General features: G+C 45.4%; 8 protein-coding genes across 8 annotated transcripts; 6 read left to right on the forward strand and 2 right to left on the reverse strand.

The window, feature by feature from the left end:
- The first annotated feature begins 15 nt into the window (after positions 1–15).
- LOC6526557 lies at positions 16–1,037 on the forward strand. The gene is made up of 2 exons (XM_002087631.4): positions 16–148; positions 205–1,037. Exons 1-2 carry the CDS (start codon positions 95–97, stop codon positions 976–978), a joined length of 828 nt encoding a protein of 275 aa, XP_002087667.1. The 5' UTR covers positions 16–94; the 3' UTR covers positions 979–1,037.
- A 189-nt stretch (positions 1,038–1,226) lies between these two features.
- On the forward strand, positions 1,227–5,761 carry LOC6526558 (RNA polymerase II degradation factor 1). Its single transcript, XM_002087632.4, has 3 exons — positions 1,227–1,492; positions 2,364–3,507; positions 3,573–5,761. Exons 2-3 carry the CDS (start codon positions 2,434–2,436, stop codon positions 5,415–5,417), a joined length of 2,919 nt encoding a protein of 972 aa, XP_002087668.1. The 5' UTR covers positions 1,227–1,492; positions 2,364–2,433; the 3' UTR covers positions 5,418–5,761.
- A 120-nt stretch (positions 5,762–5,881) lies between these two features.
- On the forward strand, positions 5,882–8,695 carry LOC6526559 (modular serine protease). Its single transcript, XM_002087633.3, has 4 exons — positions 5,882–6,286; positions 6,346–7,049; positions 7,126–7,669; positions 7,731–8,695. Exons 1-4 carry the CDS (start codon positions 5,913–5,915, stop codon positions 8,179–8,181), a joined length of 2,073 nt encoding a protein of 690 aa, XP_002087669.1. The 5' UTR covers positions 5,882–5,912; the 3' UTR covers positions 8,182–8,695.
- LOC6526560 (EGF domain-specific O-linked N-acetylglucosamine transferase) lies at positions 8,508–10,465 on the forward strand. The gene is made up of 3 exons (XM_002087634.4): positions 8,508–9,682; positions 9,738–9,949; positions 10,006–10,465. Exons 1-3 carry the CDS (start codon positions 8,705–8,707, stop codon positions 10,391–10,393), a joined length of 1,578 nt encoding a protein of 525 aa, XP_002087670.1. The 5' UTR covers positions 8,508–8,704; the 3' UTR covers positions 10,394–10,465.
- A 123-nt stretch (positions 10,466–10,588) lies between these two features.
- On the forward strand, positions 10,589–12,218 carry LOC6526561 (uncharacterized protein At4g17910). The gene is made up of 2 exons (XM_002087635.3): positions 10,589–11,433; positions 11,486–12,218. The coding sequence occupies exons 1-2, from the start codon at positions 10,689–10,691 to the stop codon at positions 12,118–12,120; spliced, it is 1,380 nt and encodes a 459-aa protein (XP_002087671.1). The 5' UTR covers positions 10,589–10,688; the 3' UTR covers positions 12,121–12,218.
- LOC6526562 lies at positions 12,117–13,223 on the reverse strand. Its single transcript, XM_002087636.4, has 2 exons — positions 12,919–13,223; positions 12,117–12,860 (listed from the first exon to the last, which is right to left on the reverse strand). The coding sequence occupies exons 1-2, from the start codon at positions 13,112–13,114 to the stop codon at positions 12,244–12,246; spliced, it is 813 nt and encodes a 270-aa protein (XP_002087672.1). The 5' UTR covers positions 13,115–13,223; the 3' UTR covers positions 12,117–12,243.
- Positions 13,224–17,215: 3,992 nt separating this feature from the next.
- Positions 17,216–18,221, reverse strand: LOC26535148. Its single transcript, XM_015199102.2, has one exon. The coding sequence runs from the start codon at positions 18,118–18,120 to the stop codon at positions 17,341–17,343; it is 780 nt and encodes a 259-aa protein (XP_015054588.1). The 5' UTR covers positions 18,121–18,221; the 3' UTR covers positions 17,216–17,340.
- Positions 18,222–19,134: 913 nt separating this feature from the next.
- Positions 19,135–19,585, forward strand: LOC120320669. The gene has a single exon (XM_039370992.2). The coding sequence runs from the start codon at positions 19,261–19,263 to the stop codon at positions 19,393–19,395; it is 135 nt and encodes a 44-aa protein (XP_039226926.1). The 5' UTR covers positions 19,135–19,260; the 3' UTR covers positions 19,396–19,585.
- The last annotated feature ends 2,769 nt before the right edge of the window (positions 19,586–22,354 follow it).

Here is a 22,354-nt window from a genome sequence, read left to right on the forward strand (position 1 = left end):
AACATGCCGCTGTTTACATTTCGTGGTGAATGCCATTGCAAAGAAGAAGTCATCAGCTGTTTCATTGTTTTGCTAGCAGATTGAAGAGGACAAAATGCTTCGAAAACTATTATTTAACACACAAGTTGTATTAAAACAGCAGCCAACGGTGAGTTTTATTTAACTTCATTAGATATATATGGCTTACCAATTGTTTCTTTTCAGTTACATCATATAAGGCACTTGGCAACGCCAAAGATATTGCAGCTTGAACAAATTCACATCGATGAAGCCATCAAAATAGAACCCACGTTATCTATATACTCAGCTGAGATCTGGAGAAGGGCCCATCAAACTTTTCAAAATCACGGTTTGGAAACAGTGAATTTCCTTAGAATAGTTACCGGCAACCCTGCGATTCTGAAAAGAACGCCGGACAAAATAATAAGCAGCCTAGAAATCTGGAGAGCGTGTCAATTCGGTGAGAATCTACTTCACCTGCTCCTTACGAAATACCCCGAGTTACTGGACGTAAGCGACCACCATCAGTTACTTTCCCACATCGGCTTTCTGAAAAGTCGCGTCTCCACCAGCAAAAATGTGTGGAAGTGTTTAATGAACAGTCCGGATTTGATAGCACAATCCGAAGAATCTGTTGAGGAGAAACTGAACTTCATAATAGACGTGATGCGCATTGAAGTGCCGGAGTTAGTAAAATCAGCAGCCCTGACATTATCCTTCGAAGAGCTGCAGTGTCGCCACGAGTTCCTGGTTCGCTTGGGCCTTTTTAAGCCCCGACCTCCGAAAGCCGATCCAAATGAGCCGACTACGAATCCCAAACTGTATCAGATTACGGACACTTCCGAAAAGAGTTTTGCGACAAAGATTTGCCACGTCACCCTGCCGGAATACGAAGCCTTCAAGGATCTCTACGCCAAGGAACTGGAGCAAAAATCCAGGAGGAAGGAGGAGGATGAGTTTAGCGATGATGATGACTAAATATGTTTATAAATTGTTTCAAACAAATAAAAGCTTTGAAAATAGGAGCTGTTGCTTAAGCTGTTACTTTGTAGCTTTTCTAATGAGACCTTCATTCATAATAACTAATTAACTGACTTCTCAGCGGAAATGCCTTTTATAAATATACGCTCAGTAAAAGTTATCGATGACATATGCAACGAATACCTGTAAGACCATCGATAACAAATCGCACTTAATCTGCAGCTGCAACAAATACAACGTAACGTAACGAGACGCTAGTTTCCATCTCTAAGCAAATACAACGATATTCATAATATCATTCTTTAAACTCGAAAACGCGAGACAAACTAGCAAGCTTTAATTGATTTCATTAGAGAATCAATTAGGCGACACAACCAACTCGCGTTTTTCGAATTGACCTGGCATTTTCCTCCACGGGACCGGCCATAAAACCGATTTATCCACGGGTAGGGTAGAACGGTAACCTAAACCCACAAAAAAAAACAACAAAACATGGAAGTGTGTTAACGACGTAAGTGTCATTTCATCCCGAAATCATTCGGCGTTCAACTAAAATTGCTTGCAAGCATTTAAAGTGATTTTTATTTTGTGATTTTCAATCGTGTGCTTTGTTTGTGTTGCGTTGGTGTGGGTAGGTGCGTGAGTGTGTGGTGCGTCGGTGTGAGTGGCTGCGCATGTGTGCGGCAGTGCGAACGAGACGGCGCCACTAGAGTAGCGGTTGTCAAAAACAGCTGATCCGGCCCAGGGGTGTGGGTGCTAAGGGATAGGCGCTCGCGGGGGCGGGGGCAGCACTCACCTGTAAGCTTTCGCTGAAAATTTACGATACAAAAAAAACAGTTTGTCAAATTTCAAGATTCATTCAAAAATGGCAACATCCTCATAAAAGTACTGCAAAACGTACAGTTTTCACACCCTCTCCAGGTGGTTTGTGCACTGCGCCAGAATTTTTCCTCGCTACGAAAATATGTACATATGTACATATATATTCAGGGTCAGGGTCCTGTGGGCTGTGGATTAGTTGTATATGTATGAGTGTGAGCTGCTGATATCTACTCATTCAGTACTAACGATAGTTTACTTCTATTTAATCATAGAAATATATAAAAGAATTAATTCTAAAATAGTTCTTGTTTTAAATTACAATACTCAATATTAAATGAAGAGCTTTATGGTTAAACCCGACTGCTGATTCAAAACACTATCCGATTATAGCAAAGCCCATATATGTACATAGTATAATTTATAAATTTTATGTATGAAAACTAGTTAAGATTTGAACAATGTGAAGCTGCAAGGATTGAAAACCAACCAACACAGTAGCATTGAAAAAGCTGTCACTATGAAAGTTTCTCCGAAACTAATAAACCAATCATATCCTGCAGGTGCTTCAAGGGGCAACTTTGCTCGAGTCTACCGAACCCACGGAACCCGCGAGCACAGCTTCTGTCCGGAATGCCCCTGAACGATGTGGGACCCGCCGGTGGTGGAGCTTATCCGGAAAATGGAACCAAGCACAAGGTGTCGGGCATGTGGAAACCGGACTTGTCAGCCGGGTCCAATTCCGGCGCGGCATCGGCGGGACTATCCATGTTCAACCTGCAGGGCCAAAAGTGGCAGCAGGTCTTCGACATGGAAAAGGTCATCAAGCAGCTGCGAACGGCTGAGAAAACGTATCTGCGTGGTGGAAAAAACTCCACCGCCGGTGGAGATCAACAGGCAAAGGTGCAGGTCCAGCGGCTGCAATCGGCGGACATGGCCTACTATGATCTGGCGCCGAAGCTGGCCAGCCGCGATATAGTACTCTGTAGTTCCTGCTCGGGATGTTATACGAAGGCAGGTTTCCAGCACCACATTGCGCTGCAGCATCCTAGCGTCTGGGAGGCCACATCCAGCAAGGTCAATGCCAATCCAAATGGGACAACCATATCCAGCGACTCTCGTCTCACTGCCACGGAGATTAGCCATGAGGGCGGCGCTATTGTGCCAAGTTCGCCGACGGACACACTTTCGGCCTCGACGCTATCCAGCTGCTCGAACGGGTCCAGCAGCTCGGCTTCGCTGCAGCATCCAGCTGCAGCGGGTTCAACCAGCACCACCTCGTCCTCGTCTTCGTCGCGTCACAAGAGCAGCAGCAGCAAAAGTAGCAGTTCCTCATCGTCTAAAGGCAGCAGCAGCACTTCCGCCGGAAGTAGGTCGCGTTCCAAGTCGTCAAAGAACCGACACCACTCCTCGCCAGCTCCGGCCTTGCTGGAGTCCAATCACAAGGAGTCCAAGGGATCAAAGAAGAGTTCGGCCATTGCCGCTCCTCCCATCGTCGCTGCTGTTGTTAAGGAGGAGCCACCATCTGTAGGTTCTGCCCCGGCTGCCATAACCGTGTTCTCCTCCTCCAGCAACTCATCCTGCAGTTTACCGCCCACTCCCACGTTGGGAGCTGCCTCCAGCGAGGTGGCAATGGGGCTCAACTATTCACCTGCCCAGCTTCAGACGGATGCGGAAAAGTTGCCCGAGCTGCAGCCAAAGAAAAAGGTATTTTATAGCATTTTATTCTTATTAGCGCAACGAAACGAATACCAATATCTTTCTTACTTTAGTTGAAGGGCTCCAGCGATCATCGAACAAAAGCGGATAAGGAGAAGAACAAAGAAAAGTCTCTGGTGAATTCCTATGAGCAGCAGCAAGTGCTCAGCGAGCTGGACCAGGCAGTGTCTTCCATCACGGGAGCGGTTTCCGCCGAGCAGGTGGCACCCGACGAGGAGGAACTGCCCTTACCCAACACCTCCGATGAGAACTCCATTTCGCAGACGCTCGACGAAATGCTGGACAGCAAGTTGATCAACGAGATTCTAAATAACTTCGATGAGAGCGCTCTGGACACATCGCAACAGCAGTCGCAACAGCAACAGCAGAATGGAGCTCTTTCGCATCCCGCACAGGCCACCAAAAGGCTGCGCTTTGAGGACGGAACCATTGGCGAGGACTACGCCGTTTATCAGCAGCAGTCGGTTCAACAGGTTTACGGCGAGGAAGAGCATCAGCAGGAGCTGACCACCATCGATGCCATGCAGTTGCAGCAACTGATCTACCAGCAGCAGCAGATGCTCGAGCAGCAGCAACTGCAAGAGCAACAGCAGCAGCAGCATCAGGATCAGAAGCTTCAGGATCACGAGCAGCAGCGCCAGTTCAGCGTCTACAACGTGCCATCCCTGACGGATGAGGCAATGGTCAATCCTCAGCAACAGCAGCTGGAGGAGCACATGATCCTGCCCAGTATTATATACGAGATCACCGAATCGTCGAATCCCGTTTCCATGCTGGAGCAGAAGGTTTTAGCCGAATTCCTAACCAATGCGGGCTACGAAAACGTGGACGTAAATGTCGTGCAATCGGGCGGCATACAAACCGCCTTGAGTTCTGGAACGGAGGCAAACCAACTGGCAGATGAACTGGGCGACTTTGAGTTCAGTAAACTGGAGACTGTTAGCGACACCGTAAAGACTGTTAAGCTGGAGGCCAAGGTCGCCAGCCAGCCACCCACAACAAATCCTCAAATCAATCATCATCCATCGCTGGCCAATGCCAAATACCATGAGGACAGCTACTTCAATGTGATGATGTACTCCGGGGCGCCTCGTCCCTTGGCCATGAACACGTTTGGCATGGTGAAGCTGCCCCAGGGCCTGGGCGTTACCTTCCGCAAGAATCTGCTGACCACGCGGAAGGCGAACAACAATTTGCTATCCCTGTCGGGCGGTAGCCATCTGGGCGTGGTTGGTCAGCTGGCCCGCACACCGCCGCCGCCCTCGCCCGCGTTAAGCAATGGTTTACCGAGTAAGAATCCCGCTTCGGGCCGAACCATTTACGCTCAGCGTTCAAATGTCATTGCACAAGATCGACTGAGGTGCAATAAGAGGGCGGTGGTAGGTGGAAAAGCTGGAGGCGGATCTAGTGGAACGCCGGGAGTCATGACGGCCAAGCGTTTGAATGAGCTGCTAATGGGAAAGGTCAAGAAGGAGGAGAAGCCACCACCGGAAAGCGAGGATGGTGGCGAGCAGCCGACGAAGGACAAGGAACGCGACAAGGAGGAGGATAACAAACTAACGTTCAGTTTCTACGAGAAACGCCGCCGCCTGCTGGCCGGCAAGCAGGAGCAACTCCAGCCCCTCGGCCGCCCCAGCTTCACCCTGCCGCTCCAAAGTAACCACAACGCCAGCCAAAGTCAGAGCCACTCGCCACAGCAGCTCCTCAAGAAGCAGCTGCTGCGCACCTTGTCCGACAGCAGCAGCAACATGAACATCAGCAACATGAACAACATCAGCAATCTGAACAGCAGCAACACTCCCAGCGCCAACAGCAATCCTCCCTGGAAGGGGAACAGTTCCAATCCGGGAGGCAACTCCACTCCAACCAGCAGCGACTTGATGCGCGTCTTTGTCTGATTTGATCTGATCTGATTTTAAGTGAAGGTCAGAGCGGCGGACTCGCATCCCTAGTTATATGTTTATACAATATGATACTATTATGTGCAGCCTCTTCTCTAAATGCTAAATTAATTTTGTAATAATTTTTTAAATCAATTCTTCATTTTTAAAAAGTGATAATTAGTTATCGATTAGTTGATTGTATGTAGTTCTCTGTTTAGTCTATGCCCTAAGTTAATTTAACAATTATACACATTATTTTTTTCGTGGCTAAGCATTACGCTAGGTACTCGTAAATCATTATTTATACACGCTGTAAACTTTTTAAATACAAGAGCATGCCTAAGTTCAATTATACTTCAGATCGAGCGTTCTTTATCCAACCTTGCGGGTAGCCTTGTACTGATGTGCATGAACACAATTAGGTTGATTTGAGAGCAGTAACCGGCGAGCGAAGGAAACCAGCTTGAGTTATCTTCTGCAGTTCAGTTTGCTGGCGATAGCCGGTCAAGAATGTCGCCTCCTCTGCTTCGCTATAAGGGAGTAGTGCTGGCACTTATATTCATATCGTTTAGTGGGCATTCGAAGGGCTGCGATGAGGATGAGGAGTTCGAGTGCCTAGAGGATGGCAGGTGCATTCCCATCGAGCGGTTTTGCGATGCCAAACCGGATTGTCTGTATGCCAGCGATGAATCTTTCACTGTCTGCAAGGCCCATCTCTCCGACATGATGGCGGATAAGTACCACTGTGCGACGGGGGCAGCCATTCCGGCCAGATTGGTCTGCAACAACATCGCCGACTGTTCCGACGGATCCGACGAGCTGCCACAGGTGTGTGAAAGAGATCCGGGCGAACTGGAAGAGAAATTTCGAGGCAACTGCACTGGGTAAGAAAAATGGAAATGGTAAAGGGTGTTACTCATCACACCCCTCTCTATTATGATAGGGATACGGATTTGGAGTGCCTTCCTGGGGAATGTGTGTCCCATTCGGCGAAATGCAACAACGTGATCGACTGCTCCAACGGACGAGATGAATCCCTGGAGATCTGTATGCAGACCTGCGAGGCGGACAAGTGTTTCCAGTGCGCCAACGGAGTTTTGCTAGACAGTAAGGACCTGTGTGACAACAAGATGGACTGCCTGGACGGCTCCGATGAGTTGTCCAATGTTTGTGGGAATGCCGTCAACTGGAAAGAGGTTCCTCCGGCTGCTTGCCACGAGACGGTGGAGCACAGGTTCACCAATAGGACAGTCTTTCAAAAGGGCAACTCACTGCGCTTCGTTTATGCCAATCAAGCGGCGGAAGTTCAGTGCTGGAACTCCGACCGGAAGTCCTGGAACGTGTGCATGAACAATGGCTCCTGGCTCCACGACTTCCCGCCGTGCATCGAGAAAGTGGTCAACAGAAACCCCGACACAAATGGCACTAATGGTTGTCCGATTAACTGGTACAACAACGAGACAATGTTAATAATCAATTGGGATGACGATAGTGAGTCCATAGCCTTGCCGCCCATTCAAAATGCAAGAGTGACCTTTAGATGCAACGAGGATCTGACCTTCTTGCCCTACGAGTTTAAGGACAAACCTATCACATGCCAGGCCAATAAAACGTGGATCGAACTGGACTTCCATCCCCGATGTACCAGTAAGTGTTTCAATACTCCAGCCTTCAGTTACTTTGTAGTTTCGCATAGTGCTAATGGGTTAATTGGAAATTCCAGACCTTTGCAGTCCACAGCAGATATCCGAGATGTATAGCCTGACGCCGAGGTGTTATAATGGCGACAATGGGTCACCAATCAACTGCCAGGACAAGTACTCCCTGGTTCCGAACACCCAGGTCAAATTCGAATGCGCTAGTGGATTCATCCACCAGACCTCGGATACGATGTCCGTGAAGTGCACAGAGGATGGTGAGTGGAAGGGTCTCCGGGATCTGTGCGAAAATCAGGAGAGGCACTGCAACTACGAGTGCAACCACCGGCTCAACTACTCGGAGGTGACCATGAGCAAAGGAGGCGATGCAACGGATTCACTACAAGCCTCCTGGTTAGTTCCCATTTACAAGTTGAACAGCACCACAACCAAGCACGAATTTGTGTGCACCGGGAACTTGATCCGCTTGGATATCGTGCTAACCGCAGCCCACTGCCTGAATGGGAGGAATTCCAGGCCGGAGGACTTCTTAGTGGGCTCCTCGGGCAACCGATCCTCCTCCGTGGATCTGAAGTACCTACACAGGGTCAGAAATATAGAGGTGTACGGGTAGGTAAGCCAGAAATTTCGAGGTGACATTTAATATTCACTTAAGGATTCTGAATCACAGCGCCTACAGCGAGGTCAGCCACATATACGATGTTGGGATCGTTGTCCTGGAAAAGCGGATGGATTTCAAGCAGGATCAAAGGATCGTCTGTTTGCCATACAATGTGGGTTCCCACTTGGATCTAAAGGGCGATGCGATGGTGAGCTCCTGGAACTCCGATGGCTACCTGGCTACGGTCTATGGCCGATTAAGTGAGCCCAAAAATGGTGACCTCAAAGTCGTCCTGCATGACGGCTACACTCTTTGCAAAGGTGACAGTGGCAGTGGAGTTATCACCACCTGCGGCTTGGACAACCACAAGTGTCTGGTGGCTGTGGTTAGTCGAAATGTGGGCTCCGGTGACCACGGTACCTTTTGCAGCAATAACGTGACTGCAGCCACTTTAATATCGCCCCACCTGCAGGATTACATTCAGCAACTCATCAGGAATAACATAAATTGCCCAGAATAGCGTAAAACTTTTCAAAAATACGTTTTAAAATAACGGTCGAAAATGGTTTGAGAACATGCTAACTATATCTGTCGAAGTTTAAAACCTTCTAATCCCTACAGTATGTGGCACAATAATAGATGTCCTAAAAACAAATAGTCTTTGAAAACTCAAAAAAAAAATTTTTCTGTGGCTGTTATATAAATAAACATTTAAAGCAATAATTAGTTATGTTAGCATTACTTCAAAAATAACAGTATAAAACCTATTTAGATGTCGCAGAGTGTATGCTATTGCTGGTTTTCTAAGCTGGCAAACGGTCACACTGGCGGACAGGTTTTTCTTTCGCGAACAATTAACATGGACAATAACATTATCCCGCTCATAATCGTCTTCTAGCCGCTTAAGGCCAGGTGAGATCATCATCATCGCTGGCCGTGAAATGCACCTGAAGATGCTGCCGTGGAAAGCGTGAGAAGTAGCAGGGAAATCGCTGGAAAGTCATTTGCAACGAAGTACTTAAGTAGATGAAACTGAACTGAAGATGCCAATCCTGCCAATACTCATTGTGGTACTACGCTTGTCCCTGGTGCAGGCCCATCAGGTGGAGGACGCCAAGCACCTCGATGGGTTCACCCTGCCCAGCCTGCCCTCGGAACACCTTATCCGGTACCTGAACACCTTTCCCAAGCTAAAACAACAGCTGCCGACGAATCTCACTGCGAAGGGCACCATTTCATCCGCCTGCTGGGGCCACGAGCGGGACTGCACGCCAGCTGGCCGCTTTCAAACGCCCCAGTGCCCTGGGGAGCACACCGGCTGGGCCAGGAGCAAGGAGGCACAGGTGAGGACCTTCTACAACCAGGCCGACTTCGGCTACATCCAGGAGCAGCTCTCCCAGCTGACGCCGCAATGCGTGCCAACTTATTTGGGCGATTCCTCGCTTGAGTGCACGCACTATCTGCGCTTTTGTCGGGGGCGGAATCTCCTCTTCGACTTCCGGGACTTGGTGCAGCGGGAAGAGCGCATTCGATACCATATGGATGTGCTGGGACCAGGACAGCTCCTGGGGCACTGCAATTTGAATCGAACTCGACTCGCGGGCGAGATGGAGCACATTGGATCGGCTCTGCAGTCTTGGGGCCCGGAGCTGCGCAATTTTGATGTCTTACCACATCCCGTACTGGAGAGCGGACTCTGCGATGTGGTGGTGAATACGCCCACTTTCATCATGAAAATCGATGCCACGTACAACATGTATCATCATTTCTGCGACTTCTTCAACCTGTATGCCTCGCTCTTTGTCAACCAGTCGCATCCGGCGGCCTTTAACACGGATGTGCAGATTCTAATTTGGGAGACCTACCCGTACGATTCGCCCTTCAGGGACACATTCAAGGCGTTCTCGCAAAGACCAGTGTGGACACTCAGCGATGTGGAGGGCAAGCGGGTATGCTTTAAGAACGTTGTGCTGCCGCTCCTTCCCAGGATGATCTTTGGCTTGTTCTACAATACACCCATAGTAAGTGAAGGCAAACGTGTGACTTTGTATTTCCATAGTGACCTTCTTCTTTAAGATCCAGGGCTGCTCGAATAGTGGTCTGTTCCGCGCCTTCTCCGAGTTCATCTTGCACCGCCTGCAGATTCCCTACAAGCCGCCTCAGCAAAGGATCAGAATAACATATCTATCGCGTCGCACAAAGTACCGGCAAGTGCTGAATGAAGACGAGCTGCTGGCCCCCCTGGAGGCCAACGATAAGTACGCCGTGCAGCGTGTGTCCTATGAGAGGTAAGGAATGATAAAAGCCGCTACTTAGTCTTCAGTTTGATGAGTTTCCCCGGCAGGCTATCCTTCACCAACCAGTTGGCTATCACACGGAACACGGACATACTCATCGGGATGCACGGCGCTGGCTTGACGCACTTGCTCTTCCTGCCCAACTGGGCCTGCATTTTCGAGCTGTACAATTGCGAGGATCCAAATTGCTACAAGGACTTGGCTCGCCTTCGGGGCGTTCGCTACCGGACTTGGGAGCAGCGGGAGTTGGTGTATCCGCAGGACGAGGGTCATCATCCCGAGGGCGGTGCACACGCCAAGTTCACCAACTATAGCTTTGATGTAAAGGAATTTGTGCATCTCGTCGACAAAGCCGCCAAGGAAATTCTTTCCCACAAGGAGTTCCCTCGCGAGACATCAGAAAATCCCTCCACAACGCAGCACAACGAGCTGTAGATTGCCTCAATTGTGATTAAATGCATTTATTTTGCTTTATGCCAGACCCAAAATAAATCGGTATTATACAAATGATTTGTTTTTTTCGATTTGAATTTATTAAAGTGTGACCAAAGCCCTGCGCTTCTGTTCTGTTAATAGATGAGAGCTGACTGCTGCAAAATCGGCTATGTTATCGGCTAACTTACATTACTATTTGTTTTTGTTTACATTTTCCAACCGGCTTTAAACGTTCGTCATAATTTATTGTTTTATATGGTGGCTTAAGCTCTAGGAATTATAAAAACCAATAAAAATGGAGGCCGAGGTGGCCAACTTCGTGGAGCACGAACTGAATGAATTGGATTTGAAATCCTGGAGATCTATCAAGGAAAGTTTGGATAGTTTCTTAACCATACTGCCCACGGTATTGGGATTTATCCTTTCCCGCCTGCTTTGCGGACACCTGCCGCTGCAATCCACGAGGAGATTTCTCCTGGAGCTGCTTCTGATTGGATTACCCACCGTGATTTTGATCACCGTGGGGAGTGCCCATAGCTACATTTACTCCCTAGTCGTTTTCTTAGGTGTTGTGGTCTATATTTACGGAAATGTCGCTCCCAATCCTGCAAATTACGTTTATAAGGTTGGTAAGAGACCCATAGTCTTCACTCTGCTGAGAGCAACTGCCTACAGTGGCACCTGCGCCGCCATTCTGGCCGTTGACTTCCCTTCGTATCCCACGGATTACCGGAAAAGTCGGACTTTCGGAGCAGCTGTGATGGATATGGGGATTGGCCTGTTTGTGGTGACCATGGGATTGGTTTCGCAACGAGCAAGGAGCATCACTGATCTTGGAAAACTAAGGAGATCTGTTATTCCATTGCTGGTCTTAGGACTTGCTCGTACCATTGTCATCACGGCGATCGACTATCACCAGGATGAGACGGAATACGGCAGGCACTTGAACGCCTTCTTCATACTGGGATTTACGAAATTGCTGGGCAGTTGCTATAGTCTATTGGTGAACTCTGATGAACAGCTGCTGGGACTTTCAATAGGTAAGTCCAGGAAAAATAATGATGCATTCAATTTTAATTTCCTCGACTTCAGGTTTGCTTTTCCTTCACGAACTGGTGCTCCAACTGGGACTCTCCAACTTTGTCATGTCTTCAGCACCCCATGAAGGATTTTTCAGTGCCAATCGGGAAGGCTTAAGTTCCCTGCACGGATGTGTAGCTCTCTACTTGCTCAGCATTTACTTTGCCAAGTGGTATACATCCCACGATAGCCTCAGTTATCAAGGACTGATAAGCAAGTTAAAGAGAATGATTTTCGTAGCCATTCTCTGCTGGAATTTAGTATTTATAAGTTCTTTCCTAACGGGCGTTGCACGTGTAACGTTTAGTTTTGGCTATGTGACCTGGATATTCGCTGTCTCCATAAGCCTTATTGTGATCTACGCGTTCTTCTTTGAGCTAAAACTTGTACGACCTGACATTTATTCTAAGAAGTCAAGTGGAGATGTTGTGGAAAAGAGCATATCCCTGCCCACCTTTGTTGAAAGCCTGAACATGAATGGTCTGACTCACTTTATGATCTCCAACTTCCTTACGGGAATGGTCAACATGTCCCTCGACCCTGGTCATCGAAATGATCTTGAGTCCGTTGTTATACTGTCCATATATATGTTTGTTTGTGCTGGAGTGGTCTTCCTTATGCTGAGAAAGGGCATACGTGTGGCTTAGTAATTAGTAATTGTTGTATAAAATACATTTTTTAAATAAAAAGTACAGGTGAAGGTGTATTATTAATTGACCACAAGCTAAAAAGTACACAAAACTCATATAATTTGTGTAAATCCTTTCTGCCTAAGGACCACAAATGGACTCAAAGGGCATGATGCAACCATTCGGCATAACTAGGAAAAGGATAATGGGTGCCTCCGATTCGATCTTGGAGGGAGATCTGTCTGCATCGGAGTCCTTGTAAACCTCGTACACCATGCAGCCATCGTTGCCACGAACCAAGCGGGTCCACAACCACTTTTGATCCTTGCGTCCTTGGGATTCCTGGGATTTGAGCTTGTCCTTCAGCTGCTGGCAGGCAAGCGAACAGGTGGAAATGGATCGAATCATTCGTTCCTTAATTGTGGCACTGCCGGCGTTTTTTCTTAACGGAATATCCTCCGCCGGGTGATCGAAATCCACCCTGGGAGTACGCTGCCGAGGACAACAGGAAGCGGCACTTAGCCGACTCGGACTCTTCATGCACGAAGATTTTGGAGTATCCACAGGACAGCAGGGAATATGGGGAACTTTTGGAGAGGAGCAGCATCTCGGTGTCTTGGGACAACAGATAGTCGACGGCTTGGAGTAGCAGGAGTTCCAGGCCGATGAACAGGGTTGAACCGAGCTGCTGGCGGAACTGCAATGGCTTGGTGCACTGGGTGCTGGTGGAGGACCAGATTCGTTCTTAAGAGCGGATCCTACTGGGTATATGCTTGCTTAAGACACCTTTTTCCTTTATAGCCATCGATTACTGACCTTGTTTCGCCAACTCCAGCATTGGAATTATTTTTGTGGCGCCCGATAGATAGAGGATGCGGTCCAGGATCGTCATGATGACCTCATCCGGATGCGGACCCAGCATGTCGAAGAGTGGAGCCTGCGGCGTCTTCTCCAATCTTAGACCTGGCGGACACTCACAACGCGTCGTCTGAGTTCCAGAGCAAGAGCTCATGGTTTCGTCTGCTAGTGTTGGTATAAATAAACACCCAATTTTTCCAAATGATTTTCTCCCAAAAAGCCGGACCGGAAGTAAGAGTTCTCTGAGTGCTTAGCATGGAGCTGCTTTGTCACCAGCCAAAGGCAGATGTCAAAGGTGCGATATCCGGCTTAGGCACACGGCGAAGGCGTCACAAAAGATAAGATTTCTATTAAGGAAATGACTGGAATTGCCGCCATTGTCCCTGGGCAGCCAGGATGAGCACTGAGGCCGAGCAACTGGGCAAGGATATTTAATTTAACGGCGCAAACAAAGACCAAATCAAAGTTCAGCCTCCCGGGCCAGCTAAGCTCACAAGCGACCAGGGTTTAAGGACCGCGCAAATGACCAGCAATGTGCTCCTTATTGCTGAAGGAAAGCACATCAAAAGGAGCTTCAGCTATATAAAAATGTTTGTACTGTACATAAAGATTAGAGTTTTAAAATCACATTTAGTAGTATGCAGACTTTAGTATCGGACTTTTAGTAAATTTTATGAAATATGTATATAAGCATTTGTAATATTTATCATATAAAATAATAGCTAAAAAGAGGGTATCGGGCTTTCGCATAGCCGATTATATGTTCTTTAGAATTTTTTCTATCCAACTCCAATGTAATTACGGCAACAGTTTCCGCTGCTGATGCGTAGCCTCTGTTCGCCATTCGCCATTCGACTTTGATGCGCTTTTAATGTCATATCCTGGCCAAGGACGAGGGCGTCGTCGGTGAATCTTATCTGATTTGGGCCAGCACAAATGCAATTTCCGTCCGCCAACCTTTCAACCCTTCCCCTCCACCAGCTATGTAGAGTTAATAGCTGGGAACCAAATGTAATCATATAGTGTACCAGGAGGCGTGTCCAGAAAAAAGCAACAGGATAAGGGAAAACAGGAGGGGAAACACGAGCACCTGTTCCCATAGAGGGTGGCTTTTTGGCTTTGATGACAGATTATTTTCATTAGCAAAAGCGGCGAATTGTTGTCCATTTCAGGGAAGAGTCAAATTATGAGCGTTAATTATTATGTTCATGTTCATGTTTTTCCCCTGCCTGTAGAACATGACATCCTGATTGATGTGGCCAACAATCAGGTTGAGAATTGGTTTTCCCGCTTACCGCATCTTTTTTGAGCTGCCAATTTGCTGACGAGTTCCTTTTTTCGACTGCTCGTCAAATGGGATTCCATTCAGCAGGGCTTTCATAAAAAGAAATACTCGTAAATAAAAACCCAAATATATCTGTGCATATGCATGAGTGTGTCTGCGTGAAGGACTAAGCTCCTGGGCCCTGGGGAAATCGCTTAAGCCGTTCATAATGAATATCATGTGTGCATGTGTATGTGCCACACACATGGGAGTGTGGTGACTAAGCCGCAGGACCATTTGGGCAAACAGCAGCAGAGAATGTGCAATCTATGTCTGAACTATAGCATGAAGGCCCCTCGCTTGCAGGACACCTACATGGTCCTGTTTAAAGTGGAAGACTTAAATGAATATTATATTTTAATTCAGTTTCCTTAGCATTAAGCAATATATAGTTGTACACGATGGAATCGCCCCCTCCTATGCATTCAGAATTTCCTAACAATTTCCATAGAACTTTGCAAAGTTCCACATCAAAAACTGATTCGTTATGGCTTCCTCAAGCGTTTCTCCGCCTCGAATCCTGCATAGCAGCCCACTGAGCTACCACAGGAGTTCGTGACTTGGGCTGGGGCACAGACGCCCTAACAACTCCAGGCACATGGCAAACAAAATGCTTATCGAACAACAGTTTTTATCGAAGCTTATGCGTCATGGCAGCGGGCAGAAGAAGCCCCACTCCCCACTCCTCAGGACCTTTGAAATGCTTTTAGTGAGCGAAATTGTGCAATTGTGGAGCAATCAATGCGAAGCCAAAAAAAGTGTTGAGCAAATCGAATGGGAATCCAGCACACAGAACGAAATATGGTTTATTGCTTGGCTTATAACAATTATTATACAGAATGAAAGCTAATATTTTTTTTAAATACTTAAACAACAGCTGAAAGGAAAGCAATAGTCCACTTTTCCACGATTTTTCCTAGCATGCTCTTTGACATCCTCTGTAGCTAAGGCAAATTACGAGCTATTTAATTTTCAGTAAATTTCCTTTTAATTTATTTAGCTCGCTACGATTTTTGGTGTTTTTCCAGTGTGAAAATCCAGCGATGGATGGACAGACAATCGGTTGCCATGCTGACGCACTCGGTCTGGTCTGGGAGCCATCAAAATTGCGTTGCTGTTAAATCGTGCGGAAGCTGATATGATTATGGCCTTCCGAAGTGCACTGCCATGGTTGTCAGTGGAAACCCATTGCCTAGTTGCATTCTCAACAATTGCAGCAATTAGCAAATATTTTTGAAAGTGCCCCAAACGAGAACTCCTTTTTTGGGCAATCGCATTAAGTGATTCCGTGTCCTAAGCACTCTACTTAGTGCCCATGGTTATGGGGCCCAGGCATTAAGAAGATTAATTCGCAAAGTCGATTGTTGTATTTTTTTCACTTGGCAAATCTCAGATAACGCCATGCATCATTGTGTCAAAGATTTGACAAATCTTTGCGAGGCCAACAAAAAAAATAAAGAACTGGAACAATTTCACATTTCTCAAGTTGAAATGCGAAACCAGCCGTCGCTTTTCGGTTTCCCCCATCGATTTGAGCTTGCCTAAAAGGAATCATTATATAAGAAAAGTTTGCTTAGGGAAGTTGCCCCCGTTTTACAGGAAAACAAATGTAAGAAGCTTGATAAACTCACACAAAGACCGAAAACATTGCGAAAAAATCGCAATAAAAAGCCGAGACAGGACATTGCCCCTCAGCTCAGTGCGCATTTAATAAAGCCTCACAAATGGAATGACTTGCCTAGGTTTTCCCTTCAATGTTGCCTCATTTTTTTGTATTTTGCCGCACAGCAAAGTCAGCAGCGTAACCGCAACACGTTAACGGTTTCGGTTTCACTTTGTGATTTACAACAACAGAAATCGAGGATTGTATGTCCCAACCCCTCGTCAACGTCTGCCATCCTGGCCTCAGTTTTTTTTTTCGTCCTGCGCCTGGCGCGCTCATGTGTGAAAAGGTACTTTGGGAGTTCCCTCAGACGGCAATCGTTTTCCCCAGGATCTCCGGCTTCAGGCTGTTGCACTTGCCGAAGGGAAGGGATATCTGGGAGATAGGAACACCCTTCAGATACTACTATATTTAGGTATGGGTGTACCAGTATACAAATTACCCACCCAAGGGAATCGATTGATTTTAGCCGATTAAGCTGATATCCCAGATCACATTTTGATTTCATTTGTACCTTTGATTTGGAAAAGCAATTTTCTGAATTGCAATAAAGGGTTCCGTGTGGCAGAAATTTTTGAAATTTCTATCGATAGAACTGGTTCATAAGACAGCCTGCGAAATTAAAATTCAAAATCGGTAGGTGGCCACTTCCAAGTCATTAATTTCATTAAGAATGCCAGAGTTAAACGAACGAAACTTTTCCACGTGCCGCACATAGATAAAGATAAAGATATAGATGGCAACAAGGGCGCTCGCGTTGTCCCAACAACCTGGCAGGGAAGGACACCACCCATCCTTAACCTTGGACCTTCCACCCCCCAAAAACCCATGGCATTCTTCGAGTGTTATCGGGCGGACAGCATCATGCATATATTAAGCGTAAATTGGCTTGGCATTCATTCCGAAGAGCTAATAGAAATGTCTGCTAGTTAATTTAGCGTCATGAAGTTGTATGAATTTTGTTTGGGAGTCCGTTGCTCAGGAGATGAATACACTTTGAAGTGGTTAGAGCAGAAAGAAGAGCAATATTTCAGAAAACGGTCTGAAAAAGTCGTAGAGCCGAAAACTCGACTGTTTTGTGTTGCCGACAACCAATGCTAACTATCCGCATCACTTCTGGAATGATTTGGAAACAATTTATTTTTAACCATTTTTCGCATTTTTTATAAGGGGTTACATCATAAAATTTTGAAAAAATTTTCAAAAAATTAAAGTTCCAGATTTGAACTCTAATCGATTATGCATAAAATTACGAACTCAACGAGGTATGGCATTTACAATTTGAATCATTTTTTACGTTTTTATGGCCAGATTACTGAAATTGTTATGCCAAAGATATAAATACGGACAAATTGGCTAAATCTTAAATTATTATATTATATTCTTTTTGCTTTTACATGTTTTTATTTGAGGAGGAAGGCATTTCATCGGCATTCTCTTTTTCTTGTATATCACTATTTTGAAGGAAGTTTGTTTCGATGTTTTCTGCTATATTTTTTTCCGGCTCCTCATTTTTGGCTGCATCACTTTTTGATATATTTGTGGGTATCGTTACCATATCTTCATTGGAAGTATTTTGCATTTCTGTATCTATTTCGGCTTTCTGGTTTCTTTCTGTTGGCGGTTTTATGTGGTTTTCGTCTAGCGAGATTTGTGATATTCTAGGCAAGTCCTGAAACGTTTTCAGAAAATGTTTCCTAAACTCTTCTTCGGGGTCTTCTCTATCGTCTGTTTCAGTTAACTCTCTTTTTTTCTTCGTCGAGTTCCTTACACAATTATCTGAAAACTCCCCACTAAAATCAGAATTGAGTTCCGATTCCATTGAATCTGCACTCATTCGGTTCCCACGAGATATATCTCCAGAGATTCCGGAGCTATCTAGGTTTACTCCACCATGTTTATCATCTATTTTAGCATCTTCAGGTTTGCATTTATCGTATACAAGTAATGAACGTGATTCGGAAACAGTGTCTGGTATTACATCTTCATTAGTGCCGATGGAATGCACATCATCTGGTGAAGTATACGTGTGTGTGCTGAGTAACACTTCTTGAGAACTGAGGGTCACAGGACCTTCTCCAGATTCTGTAGGGGACTCTACCTTTTTTCTGGTTCTTGTTACTGGCGTACTTGTTTCCACCTTCTCAACATCGGTATTGGAAACCTCCTCCATTATCTCTTGACTACATTTTTGAAAATGTTTACAAGTAAATTTTTTCCGATTTTCCCTTGGAGCAAAGCCTATTACTCGAGTAGAAATGTTCCTATTTCCCACATTTTTCTTTAATTTTGATTATTAGATCCACACATTTTTTCTTAATTATCAGTAGTAATTTTTTCCAGTTTTACTTTGATCTTAAATGGTCAATATCTTTTGACACATATTGTTTTTCTTTTCCACAACCAATAAAATAGTAATAGGAAGATAAAATAGGAGAGCATAAAAGCTCATAAAACTGCAATAAGAGTGAAAACTATGAAAGCTGTGGTCCATTGACGTCATCAGGCGAGAGTCTCCGCCGAAGCGCAATGTTCAAAAAAAGATATGGCCATGCCGAGCAATAACAAATCTGAAAACCACCCTTTCCAATGGCGGGAAGCACCTTTTCAGCGGTGGGCGGGGCAGCAACCCTTTTTTGCGAGTGGGCGACGGCGACACTCCATTAATTGAAGCCCCAGGATTACGGGAAATGGCATTGTCTTCCGAAGGAACACCCGCTGCGAAGTCCCGTACAAATCTTTATAATCCTCGATAATTTCGTTAATGGCTTTAATCACTTACTCGCAGGAATGAAAGGATTAGAGCGAAGGAGCGGGCATAATTTAAATAACATTTAATTTTATGCGGACTCGGCGAAATTTTCAAATGGCGGCCATTGCGATGGAAGGTCCTGGCTCCTCCTTTTGCTCCCGTGTCCTTGTGTGCATAAGGTCAAACACACGCACATACACACGTTGTACGAGTATGTACGTGGATACAAGTATGGTTATTTACCTAAACGCTACAGGAGCATGTAGATACATATATACGCCCAATTAGGCGGCAACAATTGTTGCCACTTGCGTGGGGAAACTCAACACTCCCCTCGACCGAAACTCAACACGAAAGTTTTCCATTTTCCGGGCGGGGAGTCCTGAAAGCTTCGCCTTTGCGGCGGCAGCTATAAAAACCCCGGCCCAGTGACTGGCGCCACACACAAACCACAAACGACGCCCAGGAATCGGACGTGAGAAGGGAGCAGGTCCCGGAAAAACAGGAAAGCAGAAGGAAAATAAAAAATACAAGGGAAATCCCCCTCGACACATAGAGGACATGCCTTGGCAAGGACCTCGACTCCTCTGGCTGCACTGCCGACGGAACTGGCGGACGTTTGGATATGGAAGTGGAAGTGGGAGCCCAAGAAGCCAGCTCTCAGTTGCTTGGAGTCGATATCAAAGGATCCCATAATTCGGGCTTAGTTCTTATCGCTGAGCCCTGCTAGTATATCTCTCAATGAACCTAAAGAATATCATAGCAACATCATATCAATCCATATCGATCTAGACCTATGATTAGTTAATTGCTTTATTGCGGTATTGTTTTGTAATTGTATTGGAAAACAAATGTGATTTTATGTAAATAAAATGAGTTACTTGTAATCAAAAAATGAAATTGGTATTATTTTCTATATAGGAACTTCTTGTTAATAGATTTCAGAGGATAATATTTATGGCAGATGTGTTATTAATTTATTGTTAGATTTATATATTTGGTGTTTGTCTAAAACTTAAATACTAAAGATTTAAGATTAAAGATTTTGTTGAGCCTAAAAGCTTGGTAAGCAACTAAGTAATTATTTAAAATTTCAACGAATACCTTCAATCGTAGATTTTAAATATAAATGTGGAATCTCCTATTCGGTTATTCAAACTCTAGATTTTAAATATAAATTTGGAATCTCCTATTCGGTTATTCAAACTCTAGAGTAATAAAAGCAGCAAAGTGCAAACAATCGATGCGATTGAACCACCCACAAAGGCGACCATCAAGTTGGCAAATAAACAGGTCTATTCCGACCCCTCCAGGATTCCAGGATGCCCAAAAGTAATCAGAAAAGTTTTGTGAATTGTGGTGGGCGGTGCTAAGAATTTGCATATGTCAACACGAAAGAGCAGCACCAATTGCCCTGGAACACAATTTATTTGCCGTTGGATGGCAGGCAGTGAAGCACAAGAGATACATTTGCTCGATGAGCAAAATTGAAATGTTAATTACACTGGGGTTGTTTCACGATTCGGAACCGCTTGGCAAACAGTTTAAAAAACAGTCGAGAGCGATGTTTAGACACTGGCTAAGCAAACAATCCGGCTGGTTCGTGATTTGTTTGCTCAGCTCTTAATCGTACCGGATTCTGAGTAGTACTCCTCATTCAGAAAAGCCAGCGGCAGCGAAAGTTTAATATGCCATCGATAACCCCGGGTGGCAATATCAGAAGCTAAACGCTGCCAAAGTTGGGGGATGTTCTGGCGTATCCTTACTACTCCATCCCAGGCCATCCCATCCCAGAGATATCCTTCTGTTGACGATGATGAGGTGTGAATGCCACCGCAGGATCTGCCTTTGTTTTATGCCTTCATCATGGCGAATCCTGCTGTTGTGGCATCCACTTGAGGTTAATTGAATTTCATTGCGTCCTTGCTAAATGGAAAACGTTTTTTCCCCATTTAATCTGGTTAGCTGGTTATCTGAAATGTGTGTGGTACCTGCATAGCAGTATTATTAATTGAATCCGATGGTAATTGAAAAGTTTTCAGCCTGCCTAATTTGATCTGCACAGCAGCCAATGCTTTAGTGCTGTTTCGTTTACGTAAAATTCAAGCTTCACTTATTTCTAGATTTTATTTAGTTGCTCATGCTAACACTAAATTATATGATTTTCCTATGGTACATTATTTTACTACTTGACGAGTTCCCACATCGAGTTTCCCAACTTTGGAGACACATTAAAAGGATTTGGCTTGGCACGTGCCTTTGCACACTCGAGATGAGTGATGAAAAATAATAAAAAACGAAAGTGGAAACTTGAGGAAAAGCGCGGAATTAGCATTTATTTTCAAAGAGCGTGTTTACTTGGCTATTTATTCAATTTTAATTTCAATTCTTTCCGCGCCTTTCTCCCTTAGAACAATCAGTCACGGGCGCAGAAGAAATAGATGCGATTACATTTAATTGAATTTTTTCCGCGCTGTGTTTGCTCAAGGAAAGCCAAAAACACAATTGAACGTATTGTATTACCAATCGAGAGGGAAAAGAAAAAATAATAAAAATGCGTATCGCGATTGCCAATAATTCTTTTCATAAAAGAAAAGTCGGAAAACGTGATGCGGCCAAGTATTCAAATTACGATTTTGTTGGATTTTGTGGGAAAAAACTGGAGGGCGAAATTGAACTGAGCCTGTTACATTAAAGTTCCCTCATGCATTATTTATAGCCGAACTAACAAGCGGCAAGTAGTCATAAAAATCCCGCACTGAAATTACCTGTTGATGAGCCACAACTTGCTAGTTTAACCCTCAATTACCAAAGTCTCGGGGGTGAAATTGAATCACATGAGCGGTGAAACCTTTGCGCTTCCCGGGGGGAGAAAATTAAACTTTCATAAAGCCAGGCGGTATTAAGAAACACTTGGCGCGCTAAATCAATTTGCCATTTTATAAATCTTCATTTCGCACCTGGGACGTGATCCTGGCGGGCGGAAGCCACAGGTGGTCCTGCCAAAGGAAGGAAGGAAGGAGCCAGGAGCTGTCGGCTAAGCCCCAAACTGAAACGTGACTCCACGCGGCAGCCAAGGATTTGCACTTTTACTTGTATTTATTTTTTGGCAAGCATTTTATTTGCACGCTCATTTCAATTAGCTAAATGCCCTGTTTCACACCATTTGCCTGATTGTTTTCCTTGACCAAATGTGTGGGTAGATGTGTTTTTTTTGTTTTGGGGGTTCATTGCCCATTTGGGGACATTTTTAATTTGTGTAATGCCCTTTGTGATCTCTAAATGGTTCGCTACTAAGTGCACTCCAGTTGCGTATTATTGTTACACTCATCGTCGACGACAGTGAGCTTTTAAGAAAATTATACAATTGCATTATGACGCCGCACTGACCACTTTACAGCCTCGTTCTCATTGCTATCTCTAACGATAGAGTTTAAAATTGCCAACGCATCGAAAAGCCAGGGGAGGTCCTTTGGGCCTCAGCACGCCAAAAAGCGCAGTCGAGGGAAAGGATGGCAGGGCGATGTACTACAAATCGCTCAACGGGCGGCCCACGAAGGACGACTGTCAATGTTTTCGCCTTTTTGCAGTCGGTGGGTGGCATAATTTATTGCCGCCCATCGTTTCCCGTACTCCGATTCGAGTTACCCGCTTC

The sequence above is a fragment of the Drosophila yakuba genome, chromosome 2L, assembly GCF_016746365.2.
Source record: "Drosophila yakuba strain Tai18E2 chromosome 2L, Prin_Dyak_Tai18E2_2.1, whole genome shotgun sequence".
Classification (NCBI taxonomy): Eukaryota; Metazoa; Arthropoda; class Insecta; order Diptera; family Drosophilidae; genus Drosophila; species Drosophila yakuba.

Excerpts from the sequence above, each read along its gene's own strand:
- LOC6526562 (XM_002087636.4), bottom strand. The coding sequence starts at position 13,114 with ATGAGCTCTTGCTCTGGAACTCAGACGACGCGTTGTGAGTGTCCGCCA. Across the intron at positions 12,861-12,918 it reads GCTGGAGTTGGCGAAACAAG|GATCCGCTCTTAAGAACGAA; the intron begins GTCAGTAATCGA and ends TATACCCAGTAG.
- LOC6526561 (XM_002087635.3), top strand. The coding sequence starts at position 10,689 with ATGGAGGCCGAGGTGGCCAACTTCGTGGAGCACGAACTGAATGAATTG. Across the intron at positions 11,434-11,485 it reads GCTGCTGGGACTTTCAATAG|GTTTGCTTTTCCTTCACGAA; the intron begins GTAAGTCCAGGA and ends CCTCGACTTCAG.
- LOC6526560 (XM_002087634.4), top strand. The coding sequence starts at position 8,705 with ATGCCAATCCTGCCAATACTCATTGTGGTACTACGCTTGTCCCTGGTG. Across the intron at positions 9,683-9,737 it reads TGTTCTACAATACACCCATA|ATCCAGGGCTGCTCGAATAG; the intron begins GTAAGTGAAGGC and ends TTCTTCTTTAAG. Across the intron at positions 9,950-10,005 it reads CAGCGTGTGTCCTATGAGAG|GCTATCCTTCACCAACCAGT; the intron begins GTAAGGAATGAT and ends TTTCCCCGGCAG.
- LOC6526557 (XM_002087631.4), top strand. The coding sequence starts at position 95 with ATGCTTCGAAAACTATTATTTAACACACAAGTTGTATTAAAACAGCAG. Across the intron at positions 149-204 it reads TATTAAAACAGCAGCCAACG|TTACATCATATAAGGCACTT; the intron begins GTGAGTTTTATT and ends GTTTCTTTTCAG.
- LOC120320669 (XM_039370992.2), top strand. The coding sequence starts at position 19,261 with ATGCCTTGGCAAGGACCTCGACTCCTCTGGCTGCACTGCCGACGGAAC.
- LOC6526559 (XM_002087633.3), top strand. The coding sequence starts at position 5,913 with ATGTCGCCTCCTCTGCTTCGCTATAAGGGAGTAGTGCTGGCACTTATA. Across the intron at positions 6,287-6,345 it reads TTTCGAGGCAACTGCACTGG|GGATACGGATTTGGAGTGCC; the intron begins GTAAGAAAAATG and ends CTATTATGATAG. Across the intron at positions 7,050-7,125 it reads CTTCCATCCCCGATGTACCA|ACCTTTGCAGTCCACAGCAG; the intron begins GTAAGTGTTTCA and ends TGGAAATTCCAG.
- LOC6526558 (XM_002087632.4), top strand. The coding sequence starts at position 2,434 with ATGCCCCTGAACGATGTGGGACCCGCCGGTGGTGGAGCTTATCCGGAA. Across the intron at positions 3,508-3,572 it reads AGCTGCAGCCAAAGAAAAAG|TTGAAGGGCTCCAGCGATCA; the intron begins GTATTTTATAGC and ends TTCTTACTTTAG.
- LOC26535148 (XM_015199102.2), bottom strand. The coding sequence starts at position 18,120 with ATGGAGGAGGTTTCCAATACCGATGTTGAGAAGGTGGAAACAAGTACG.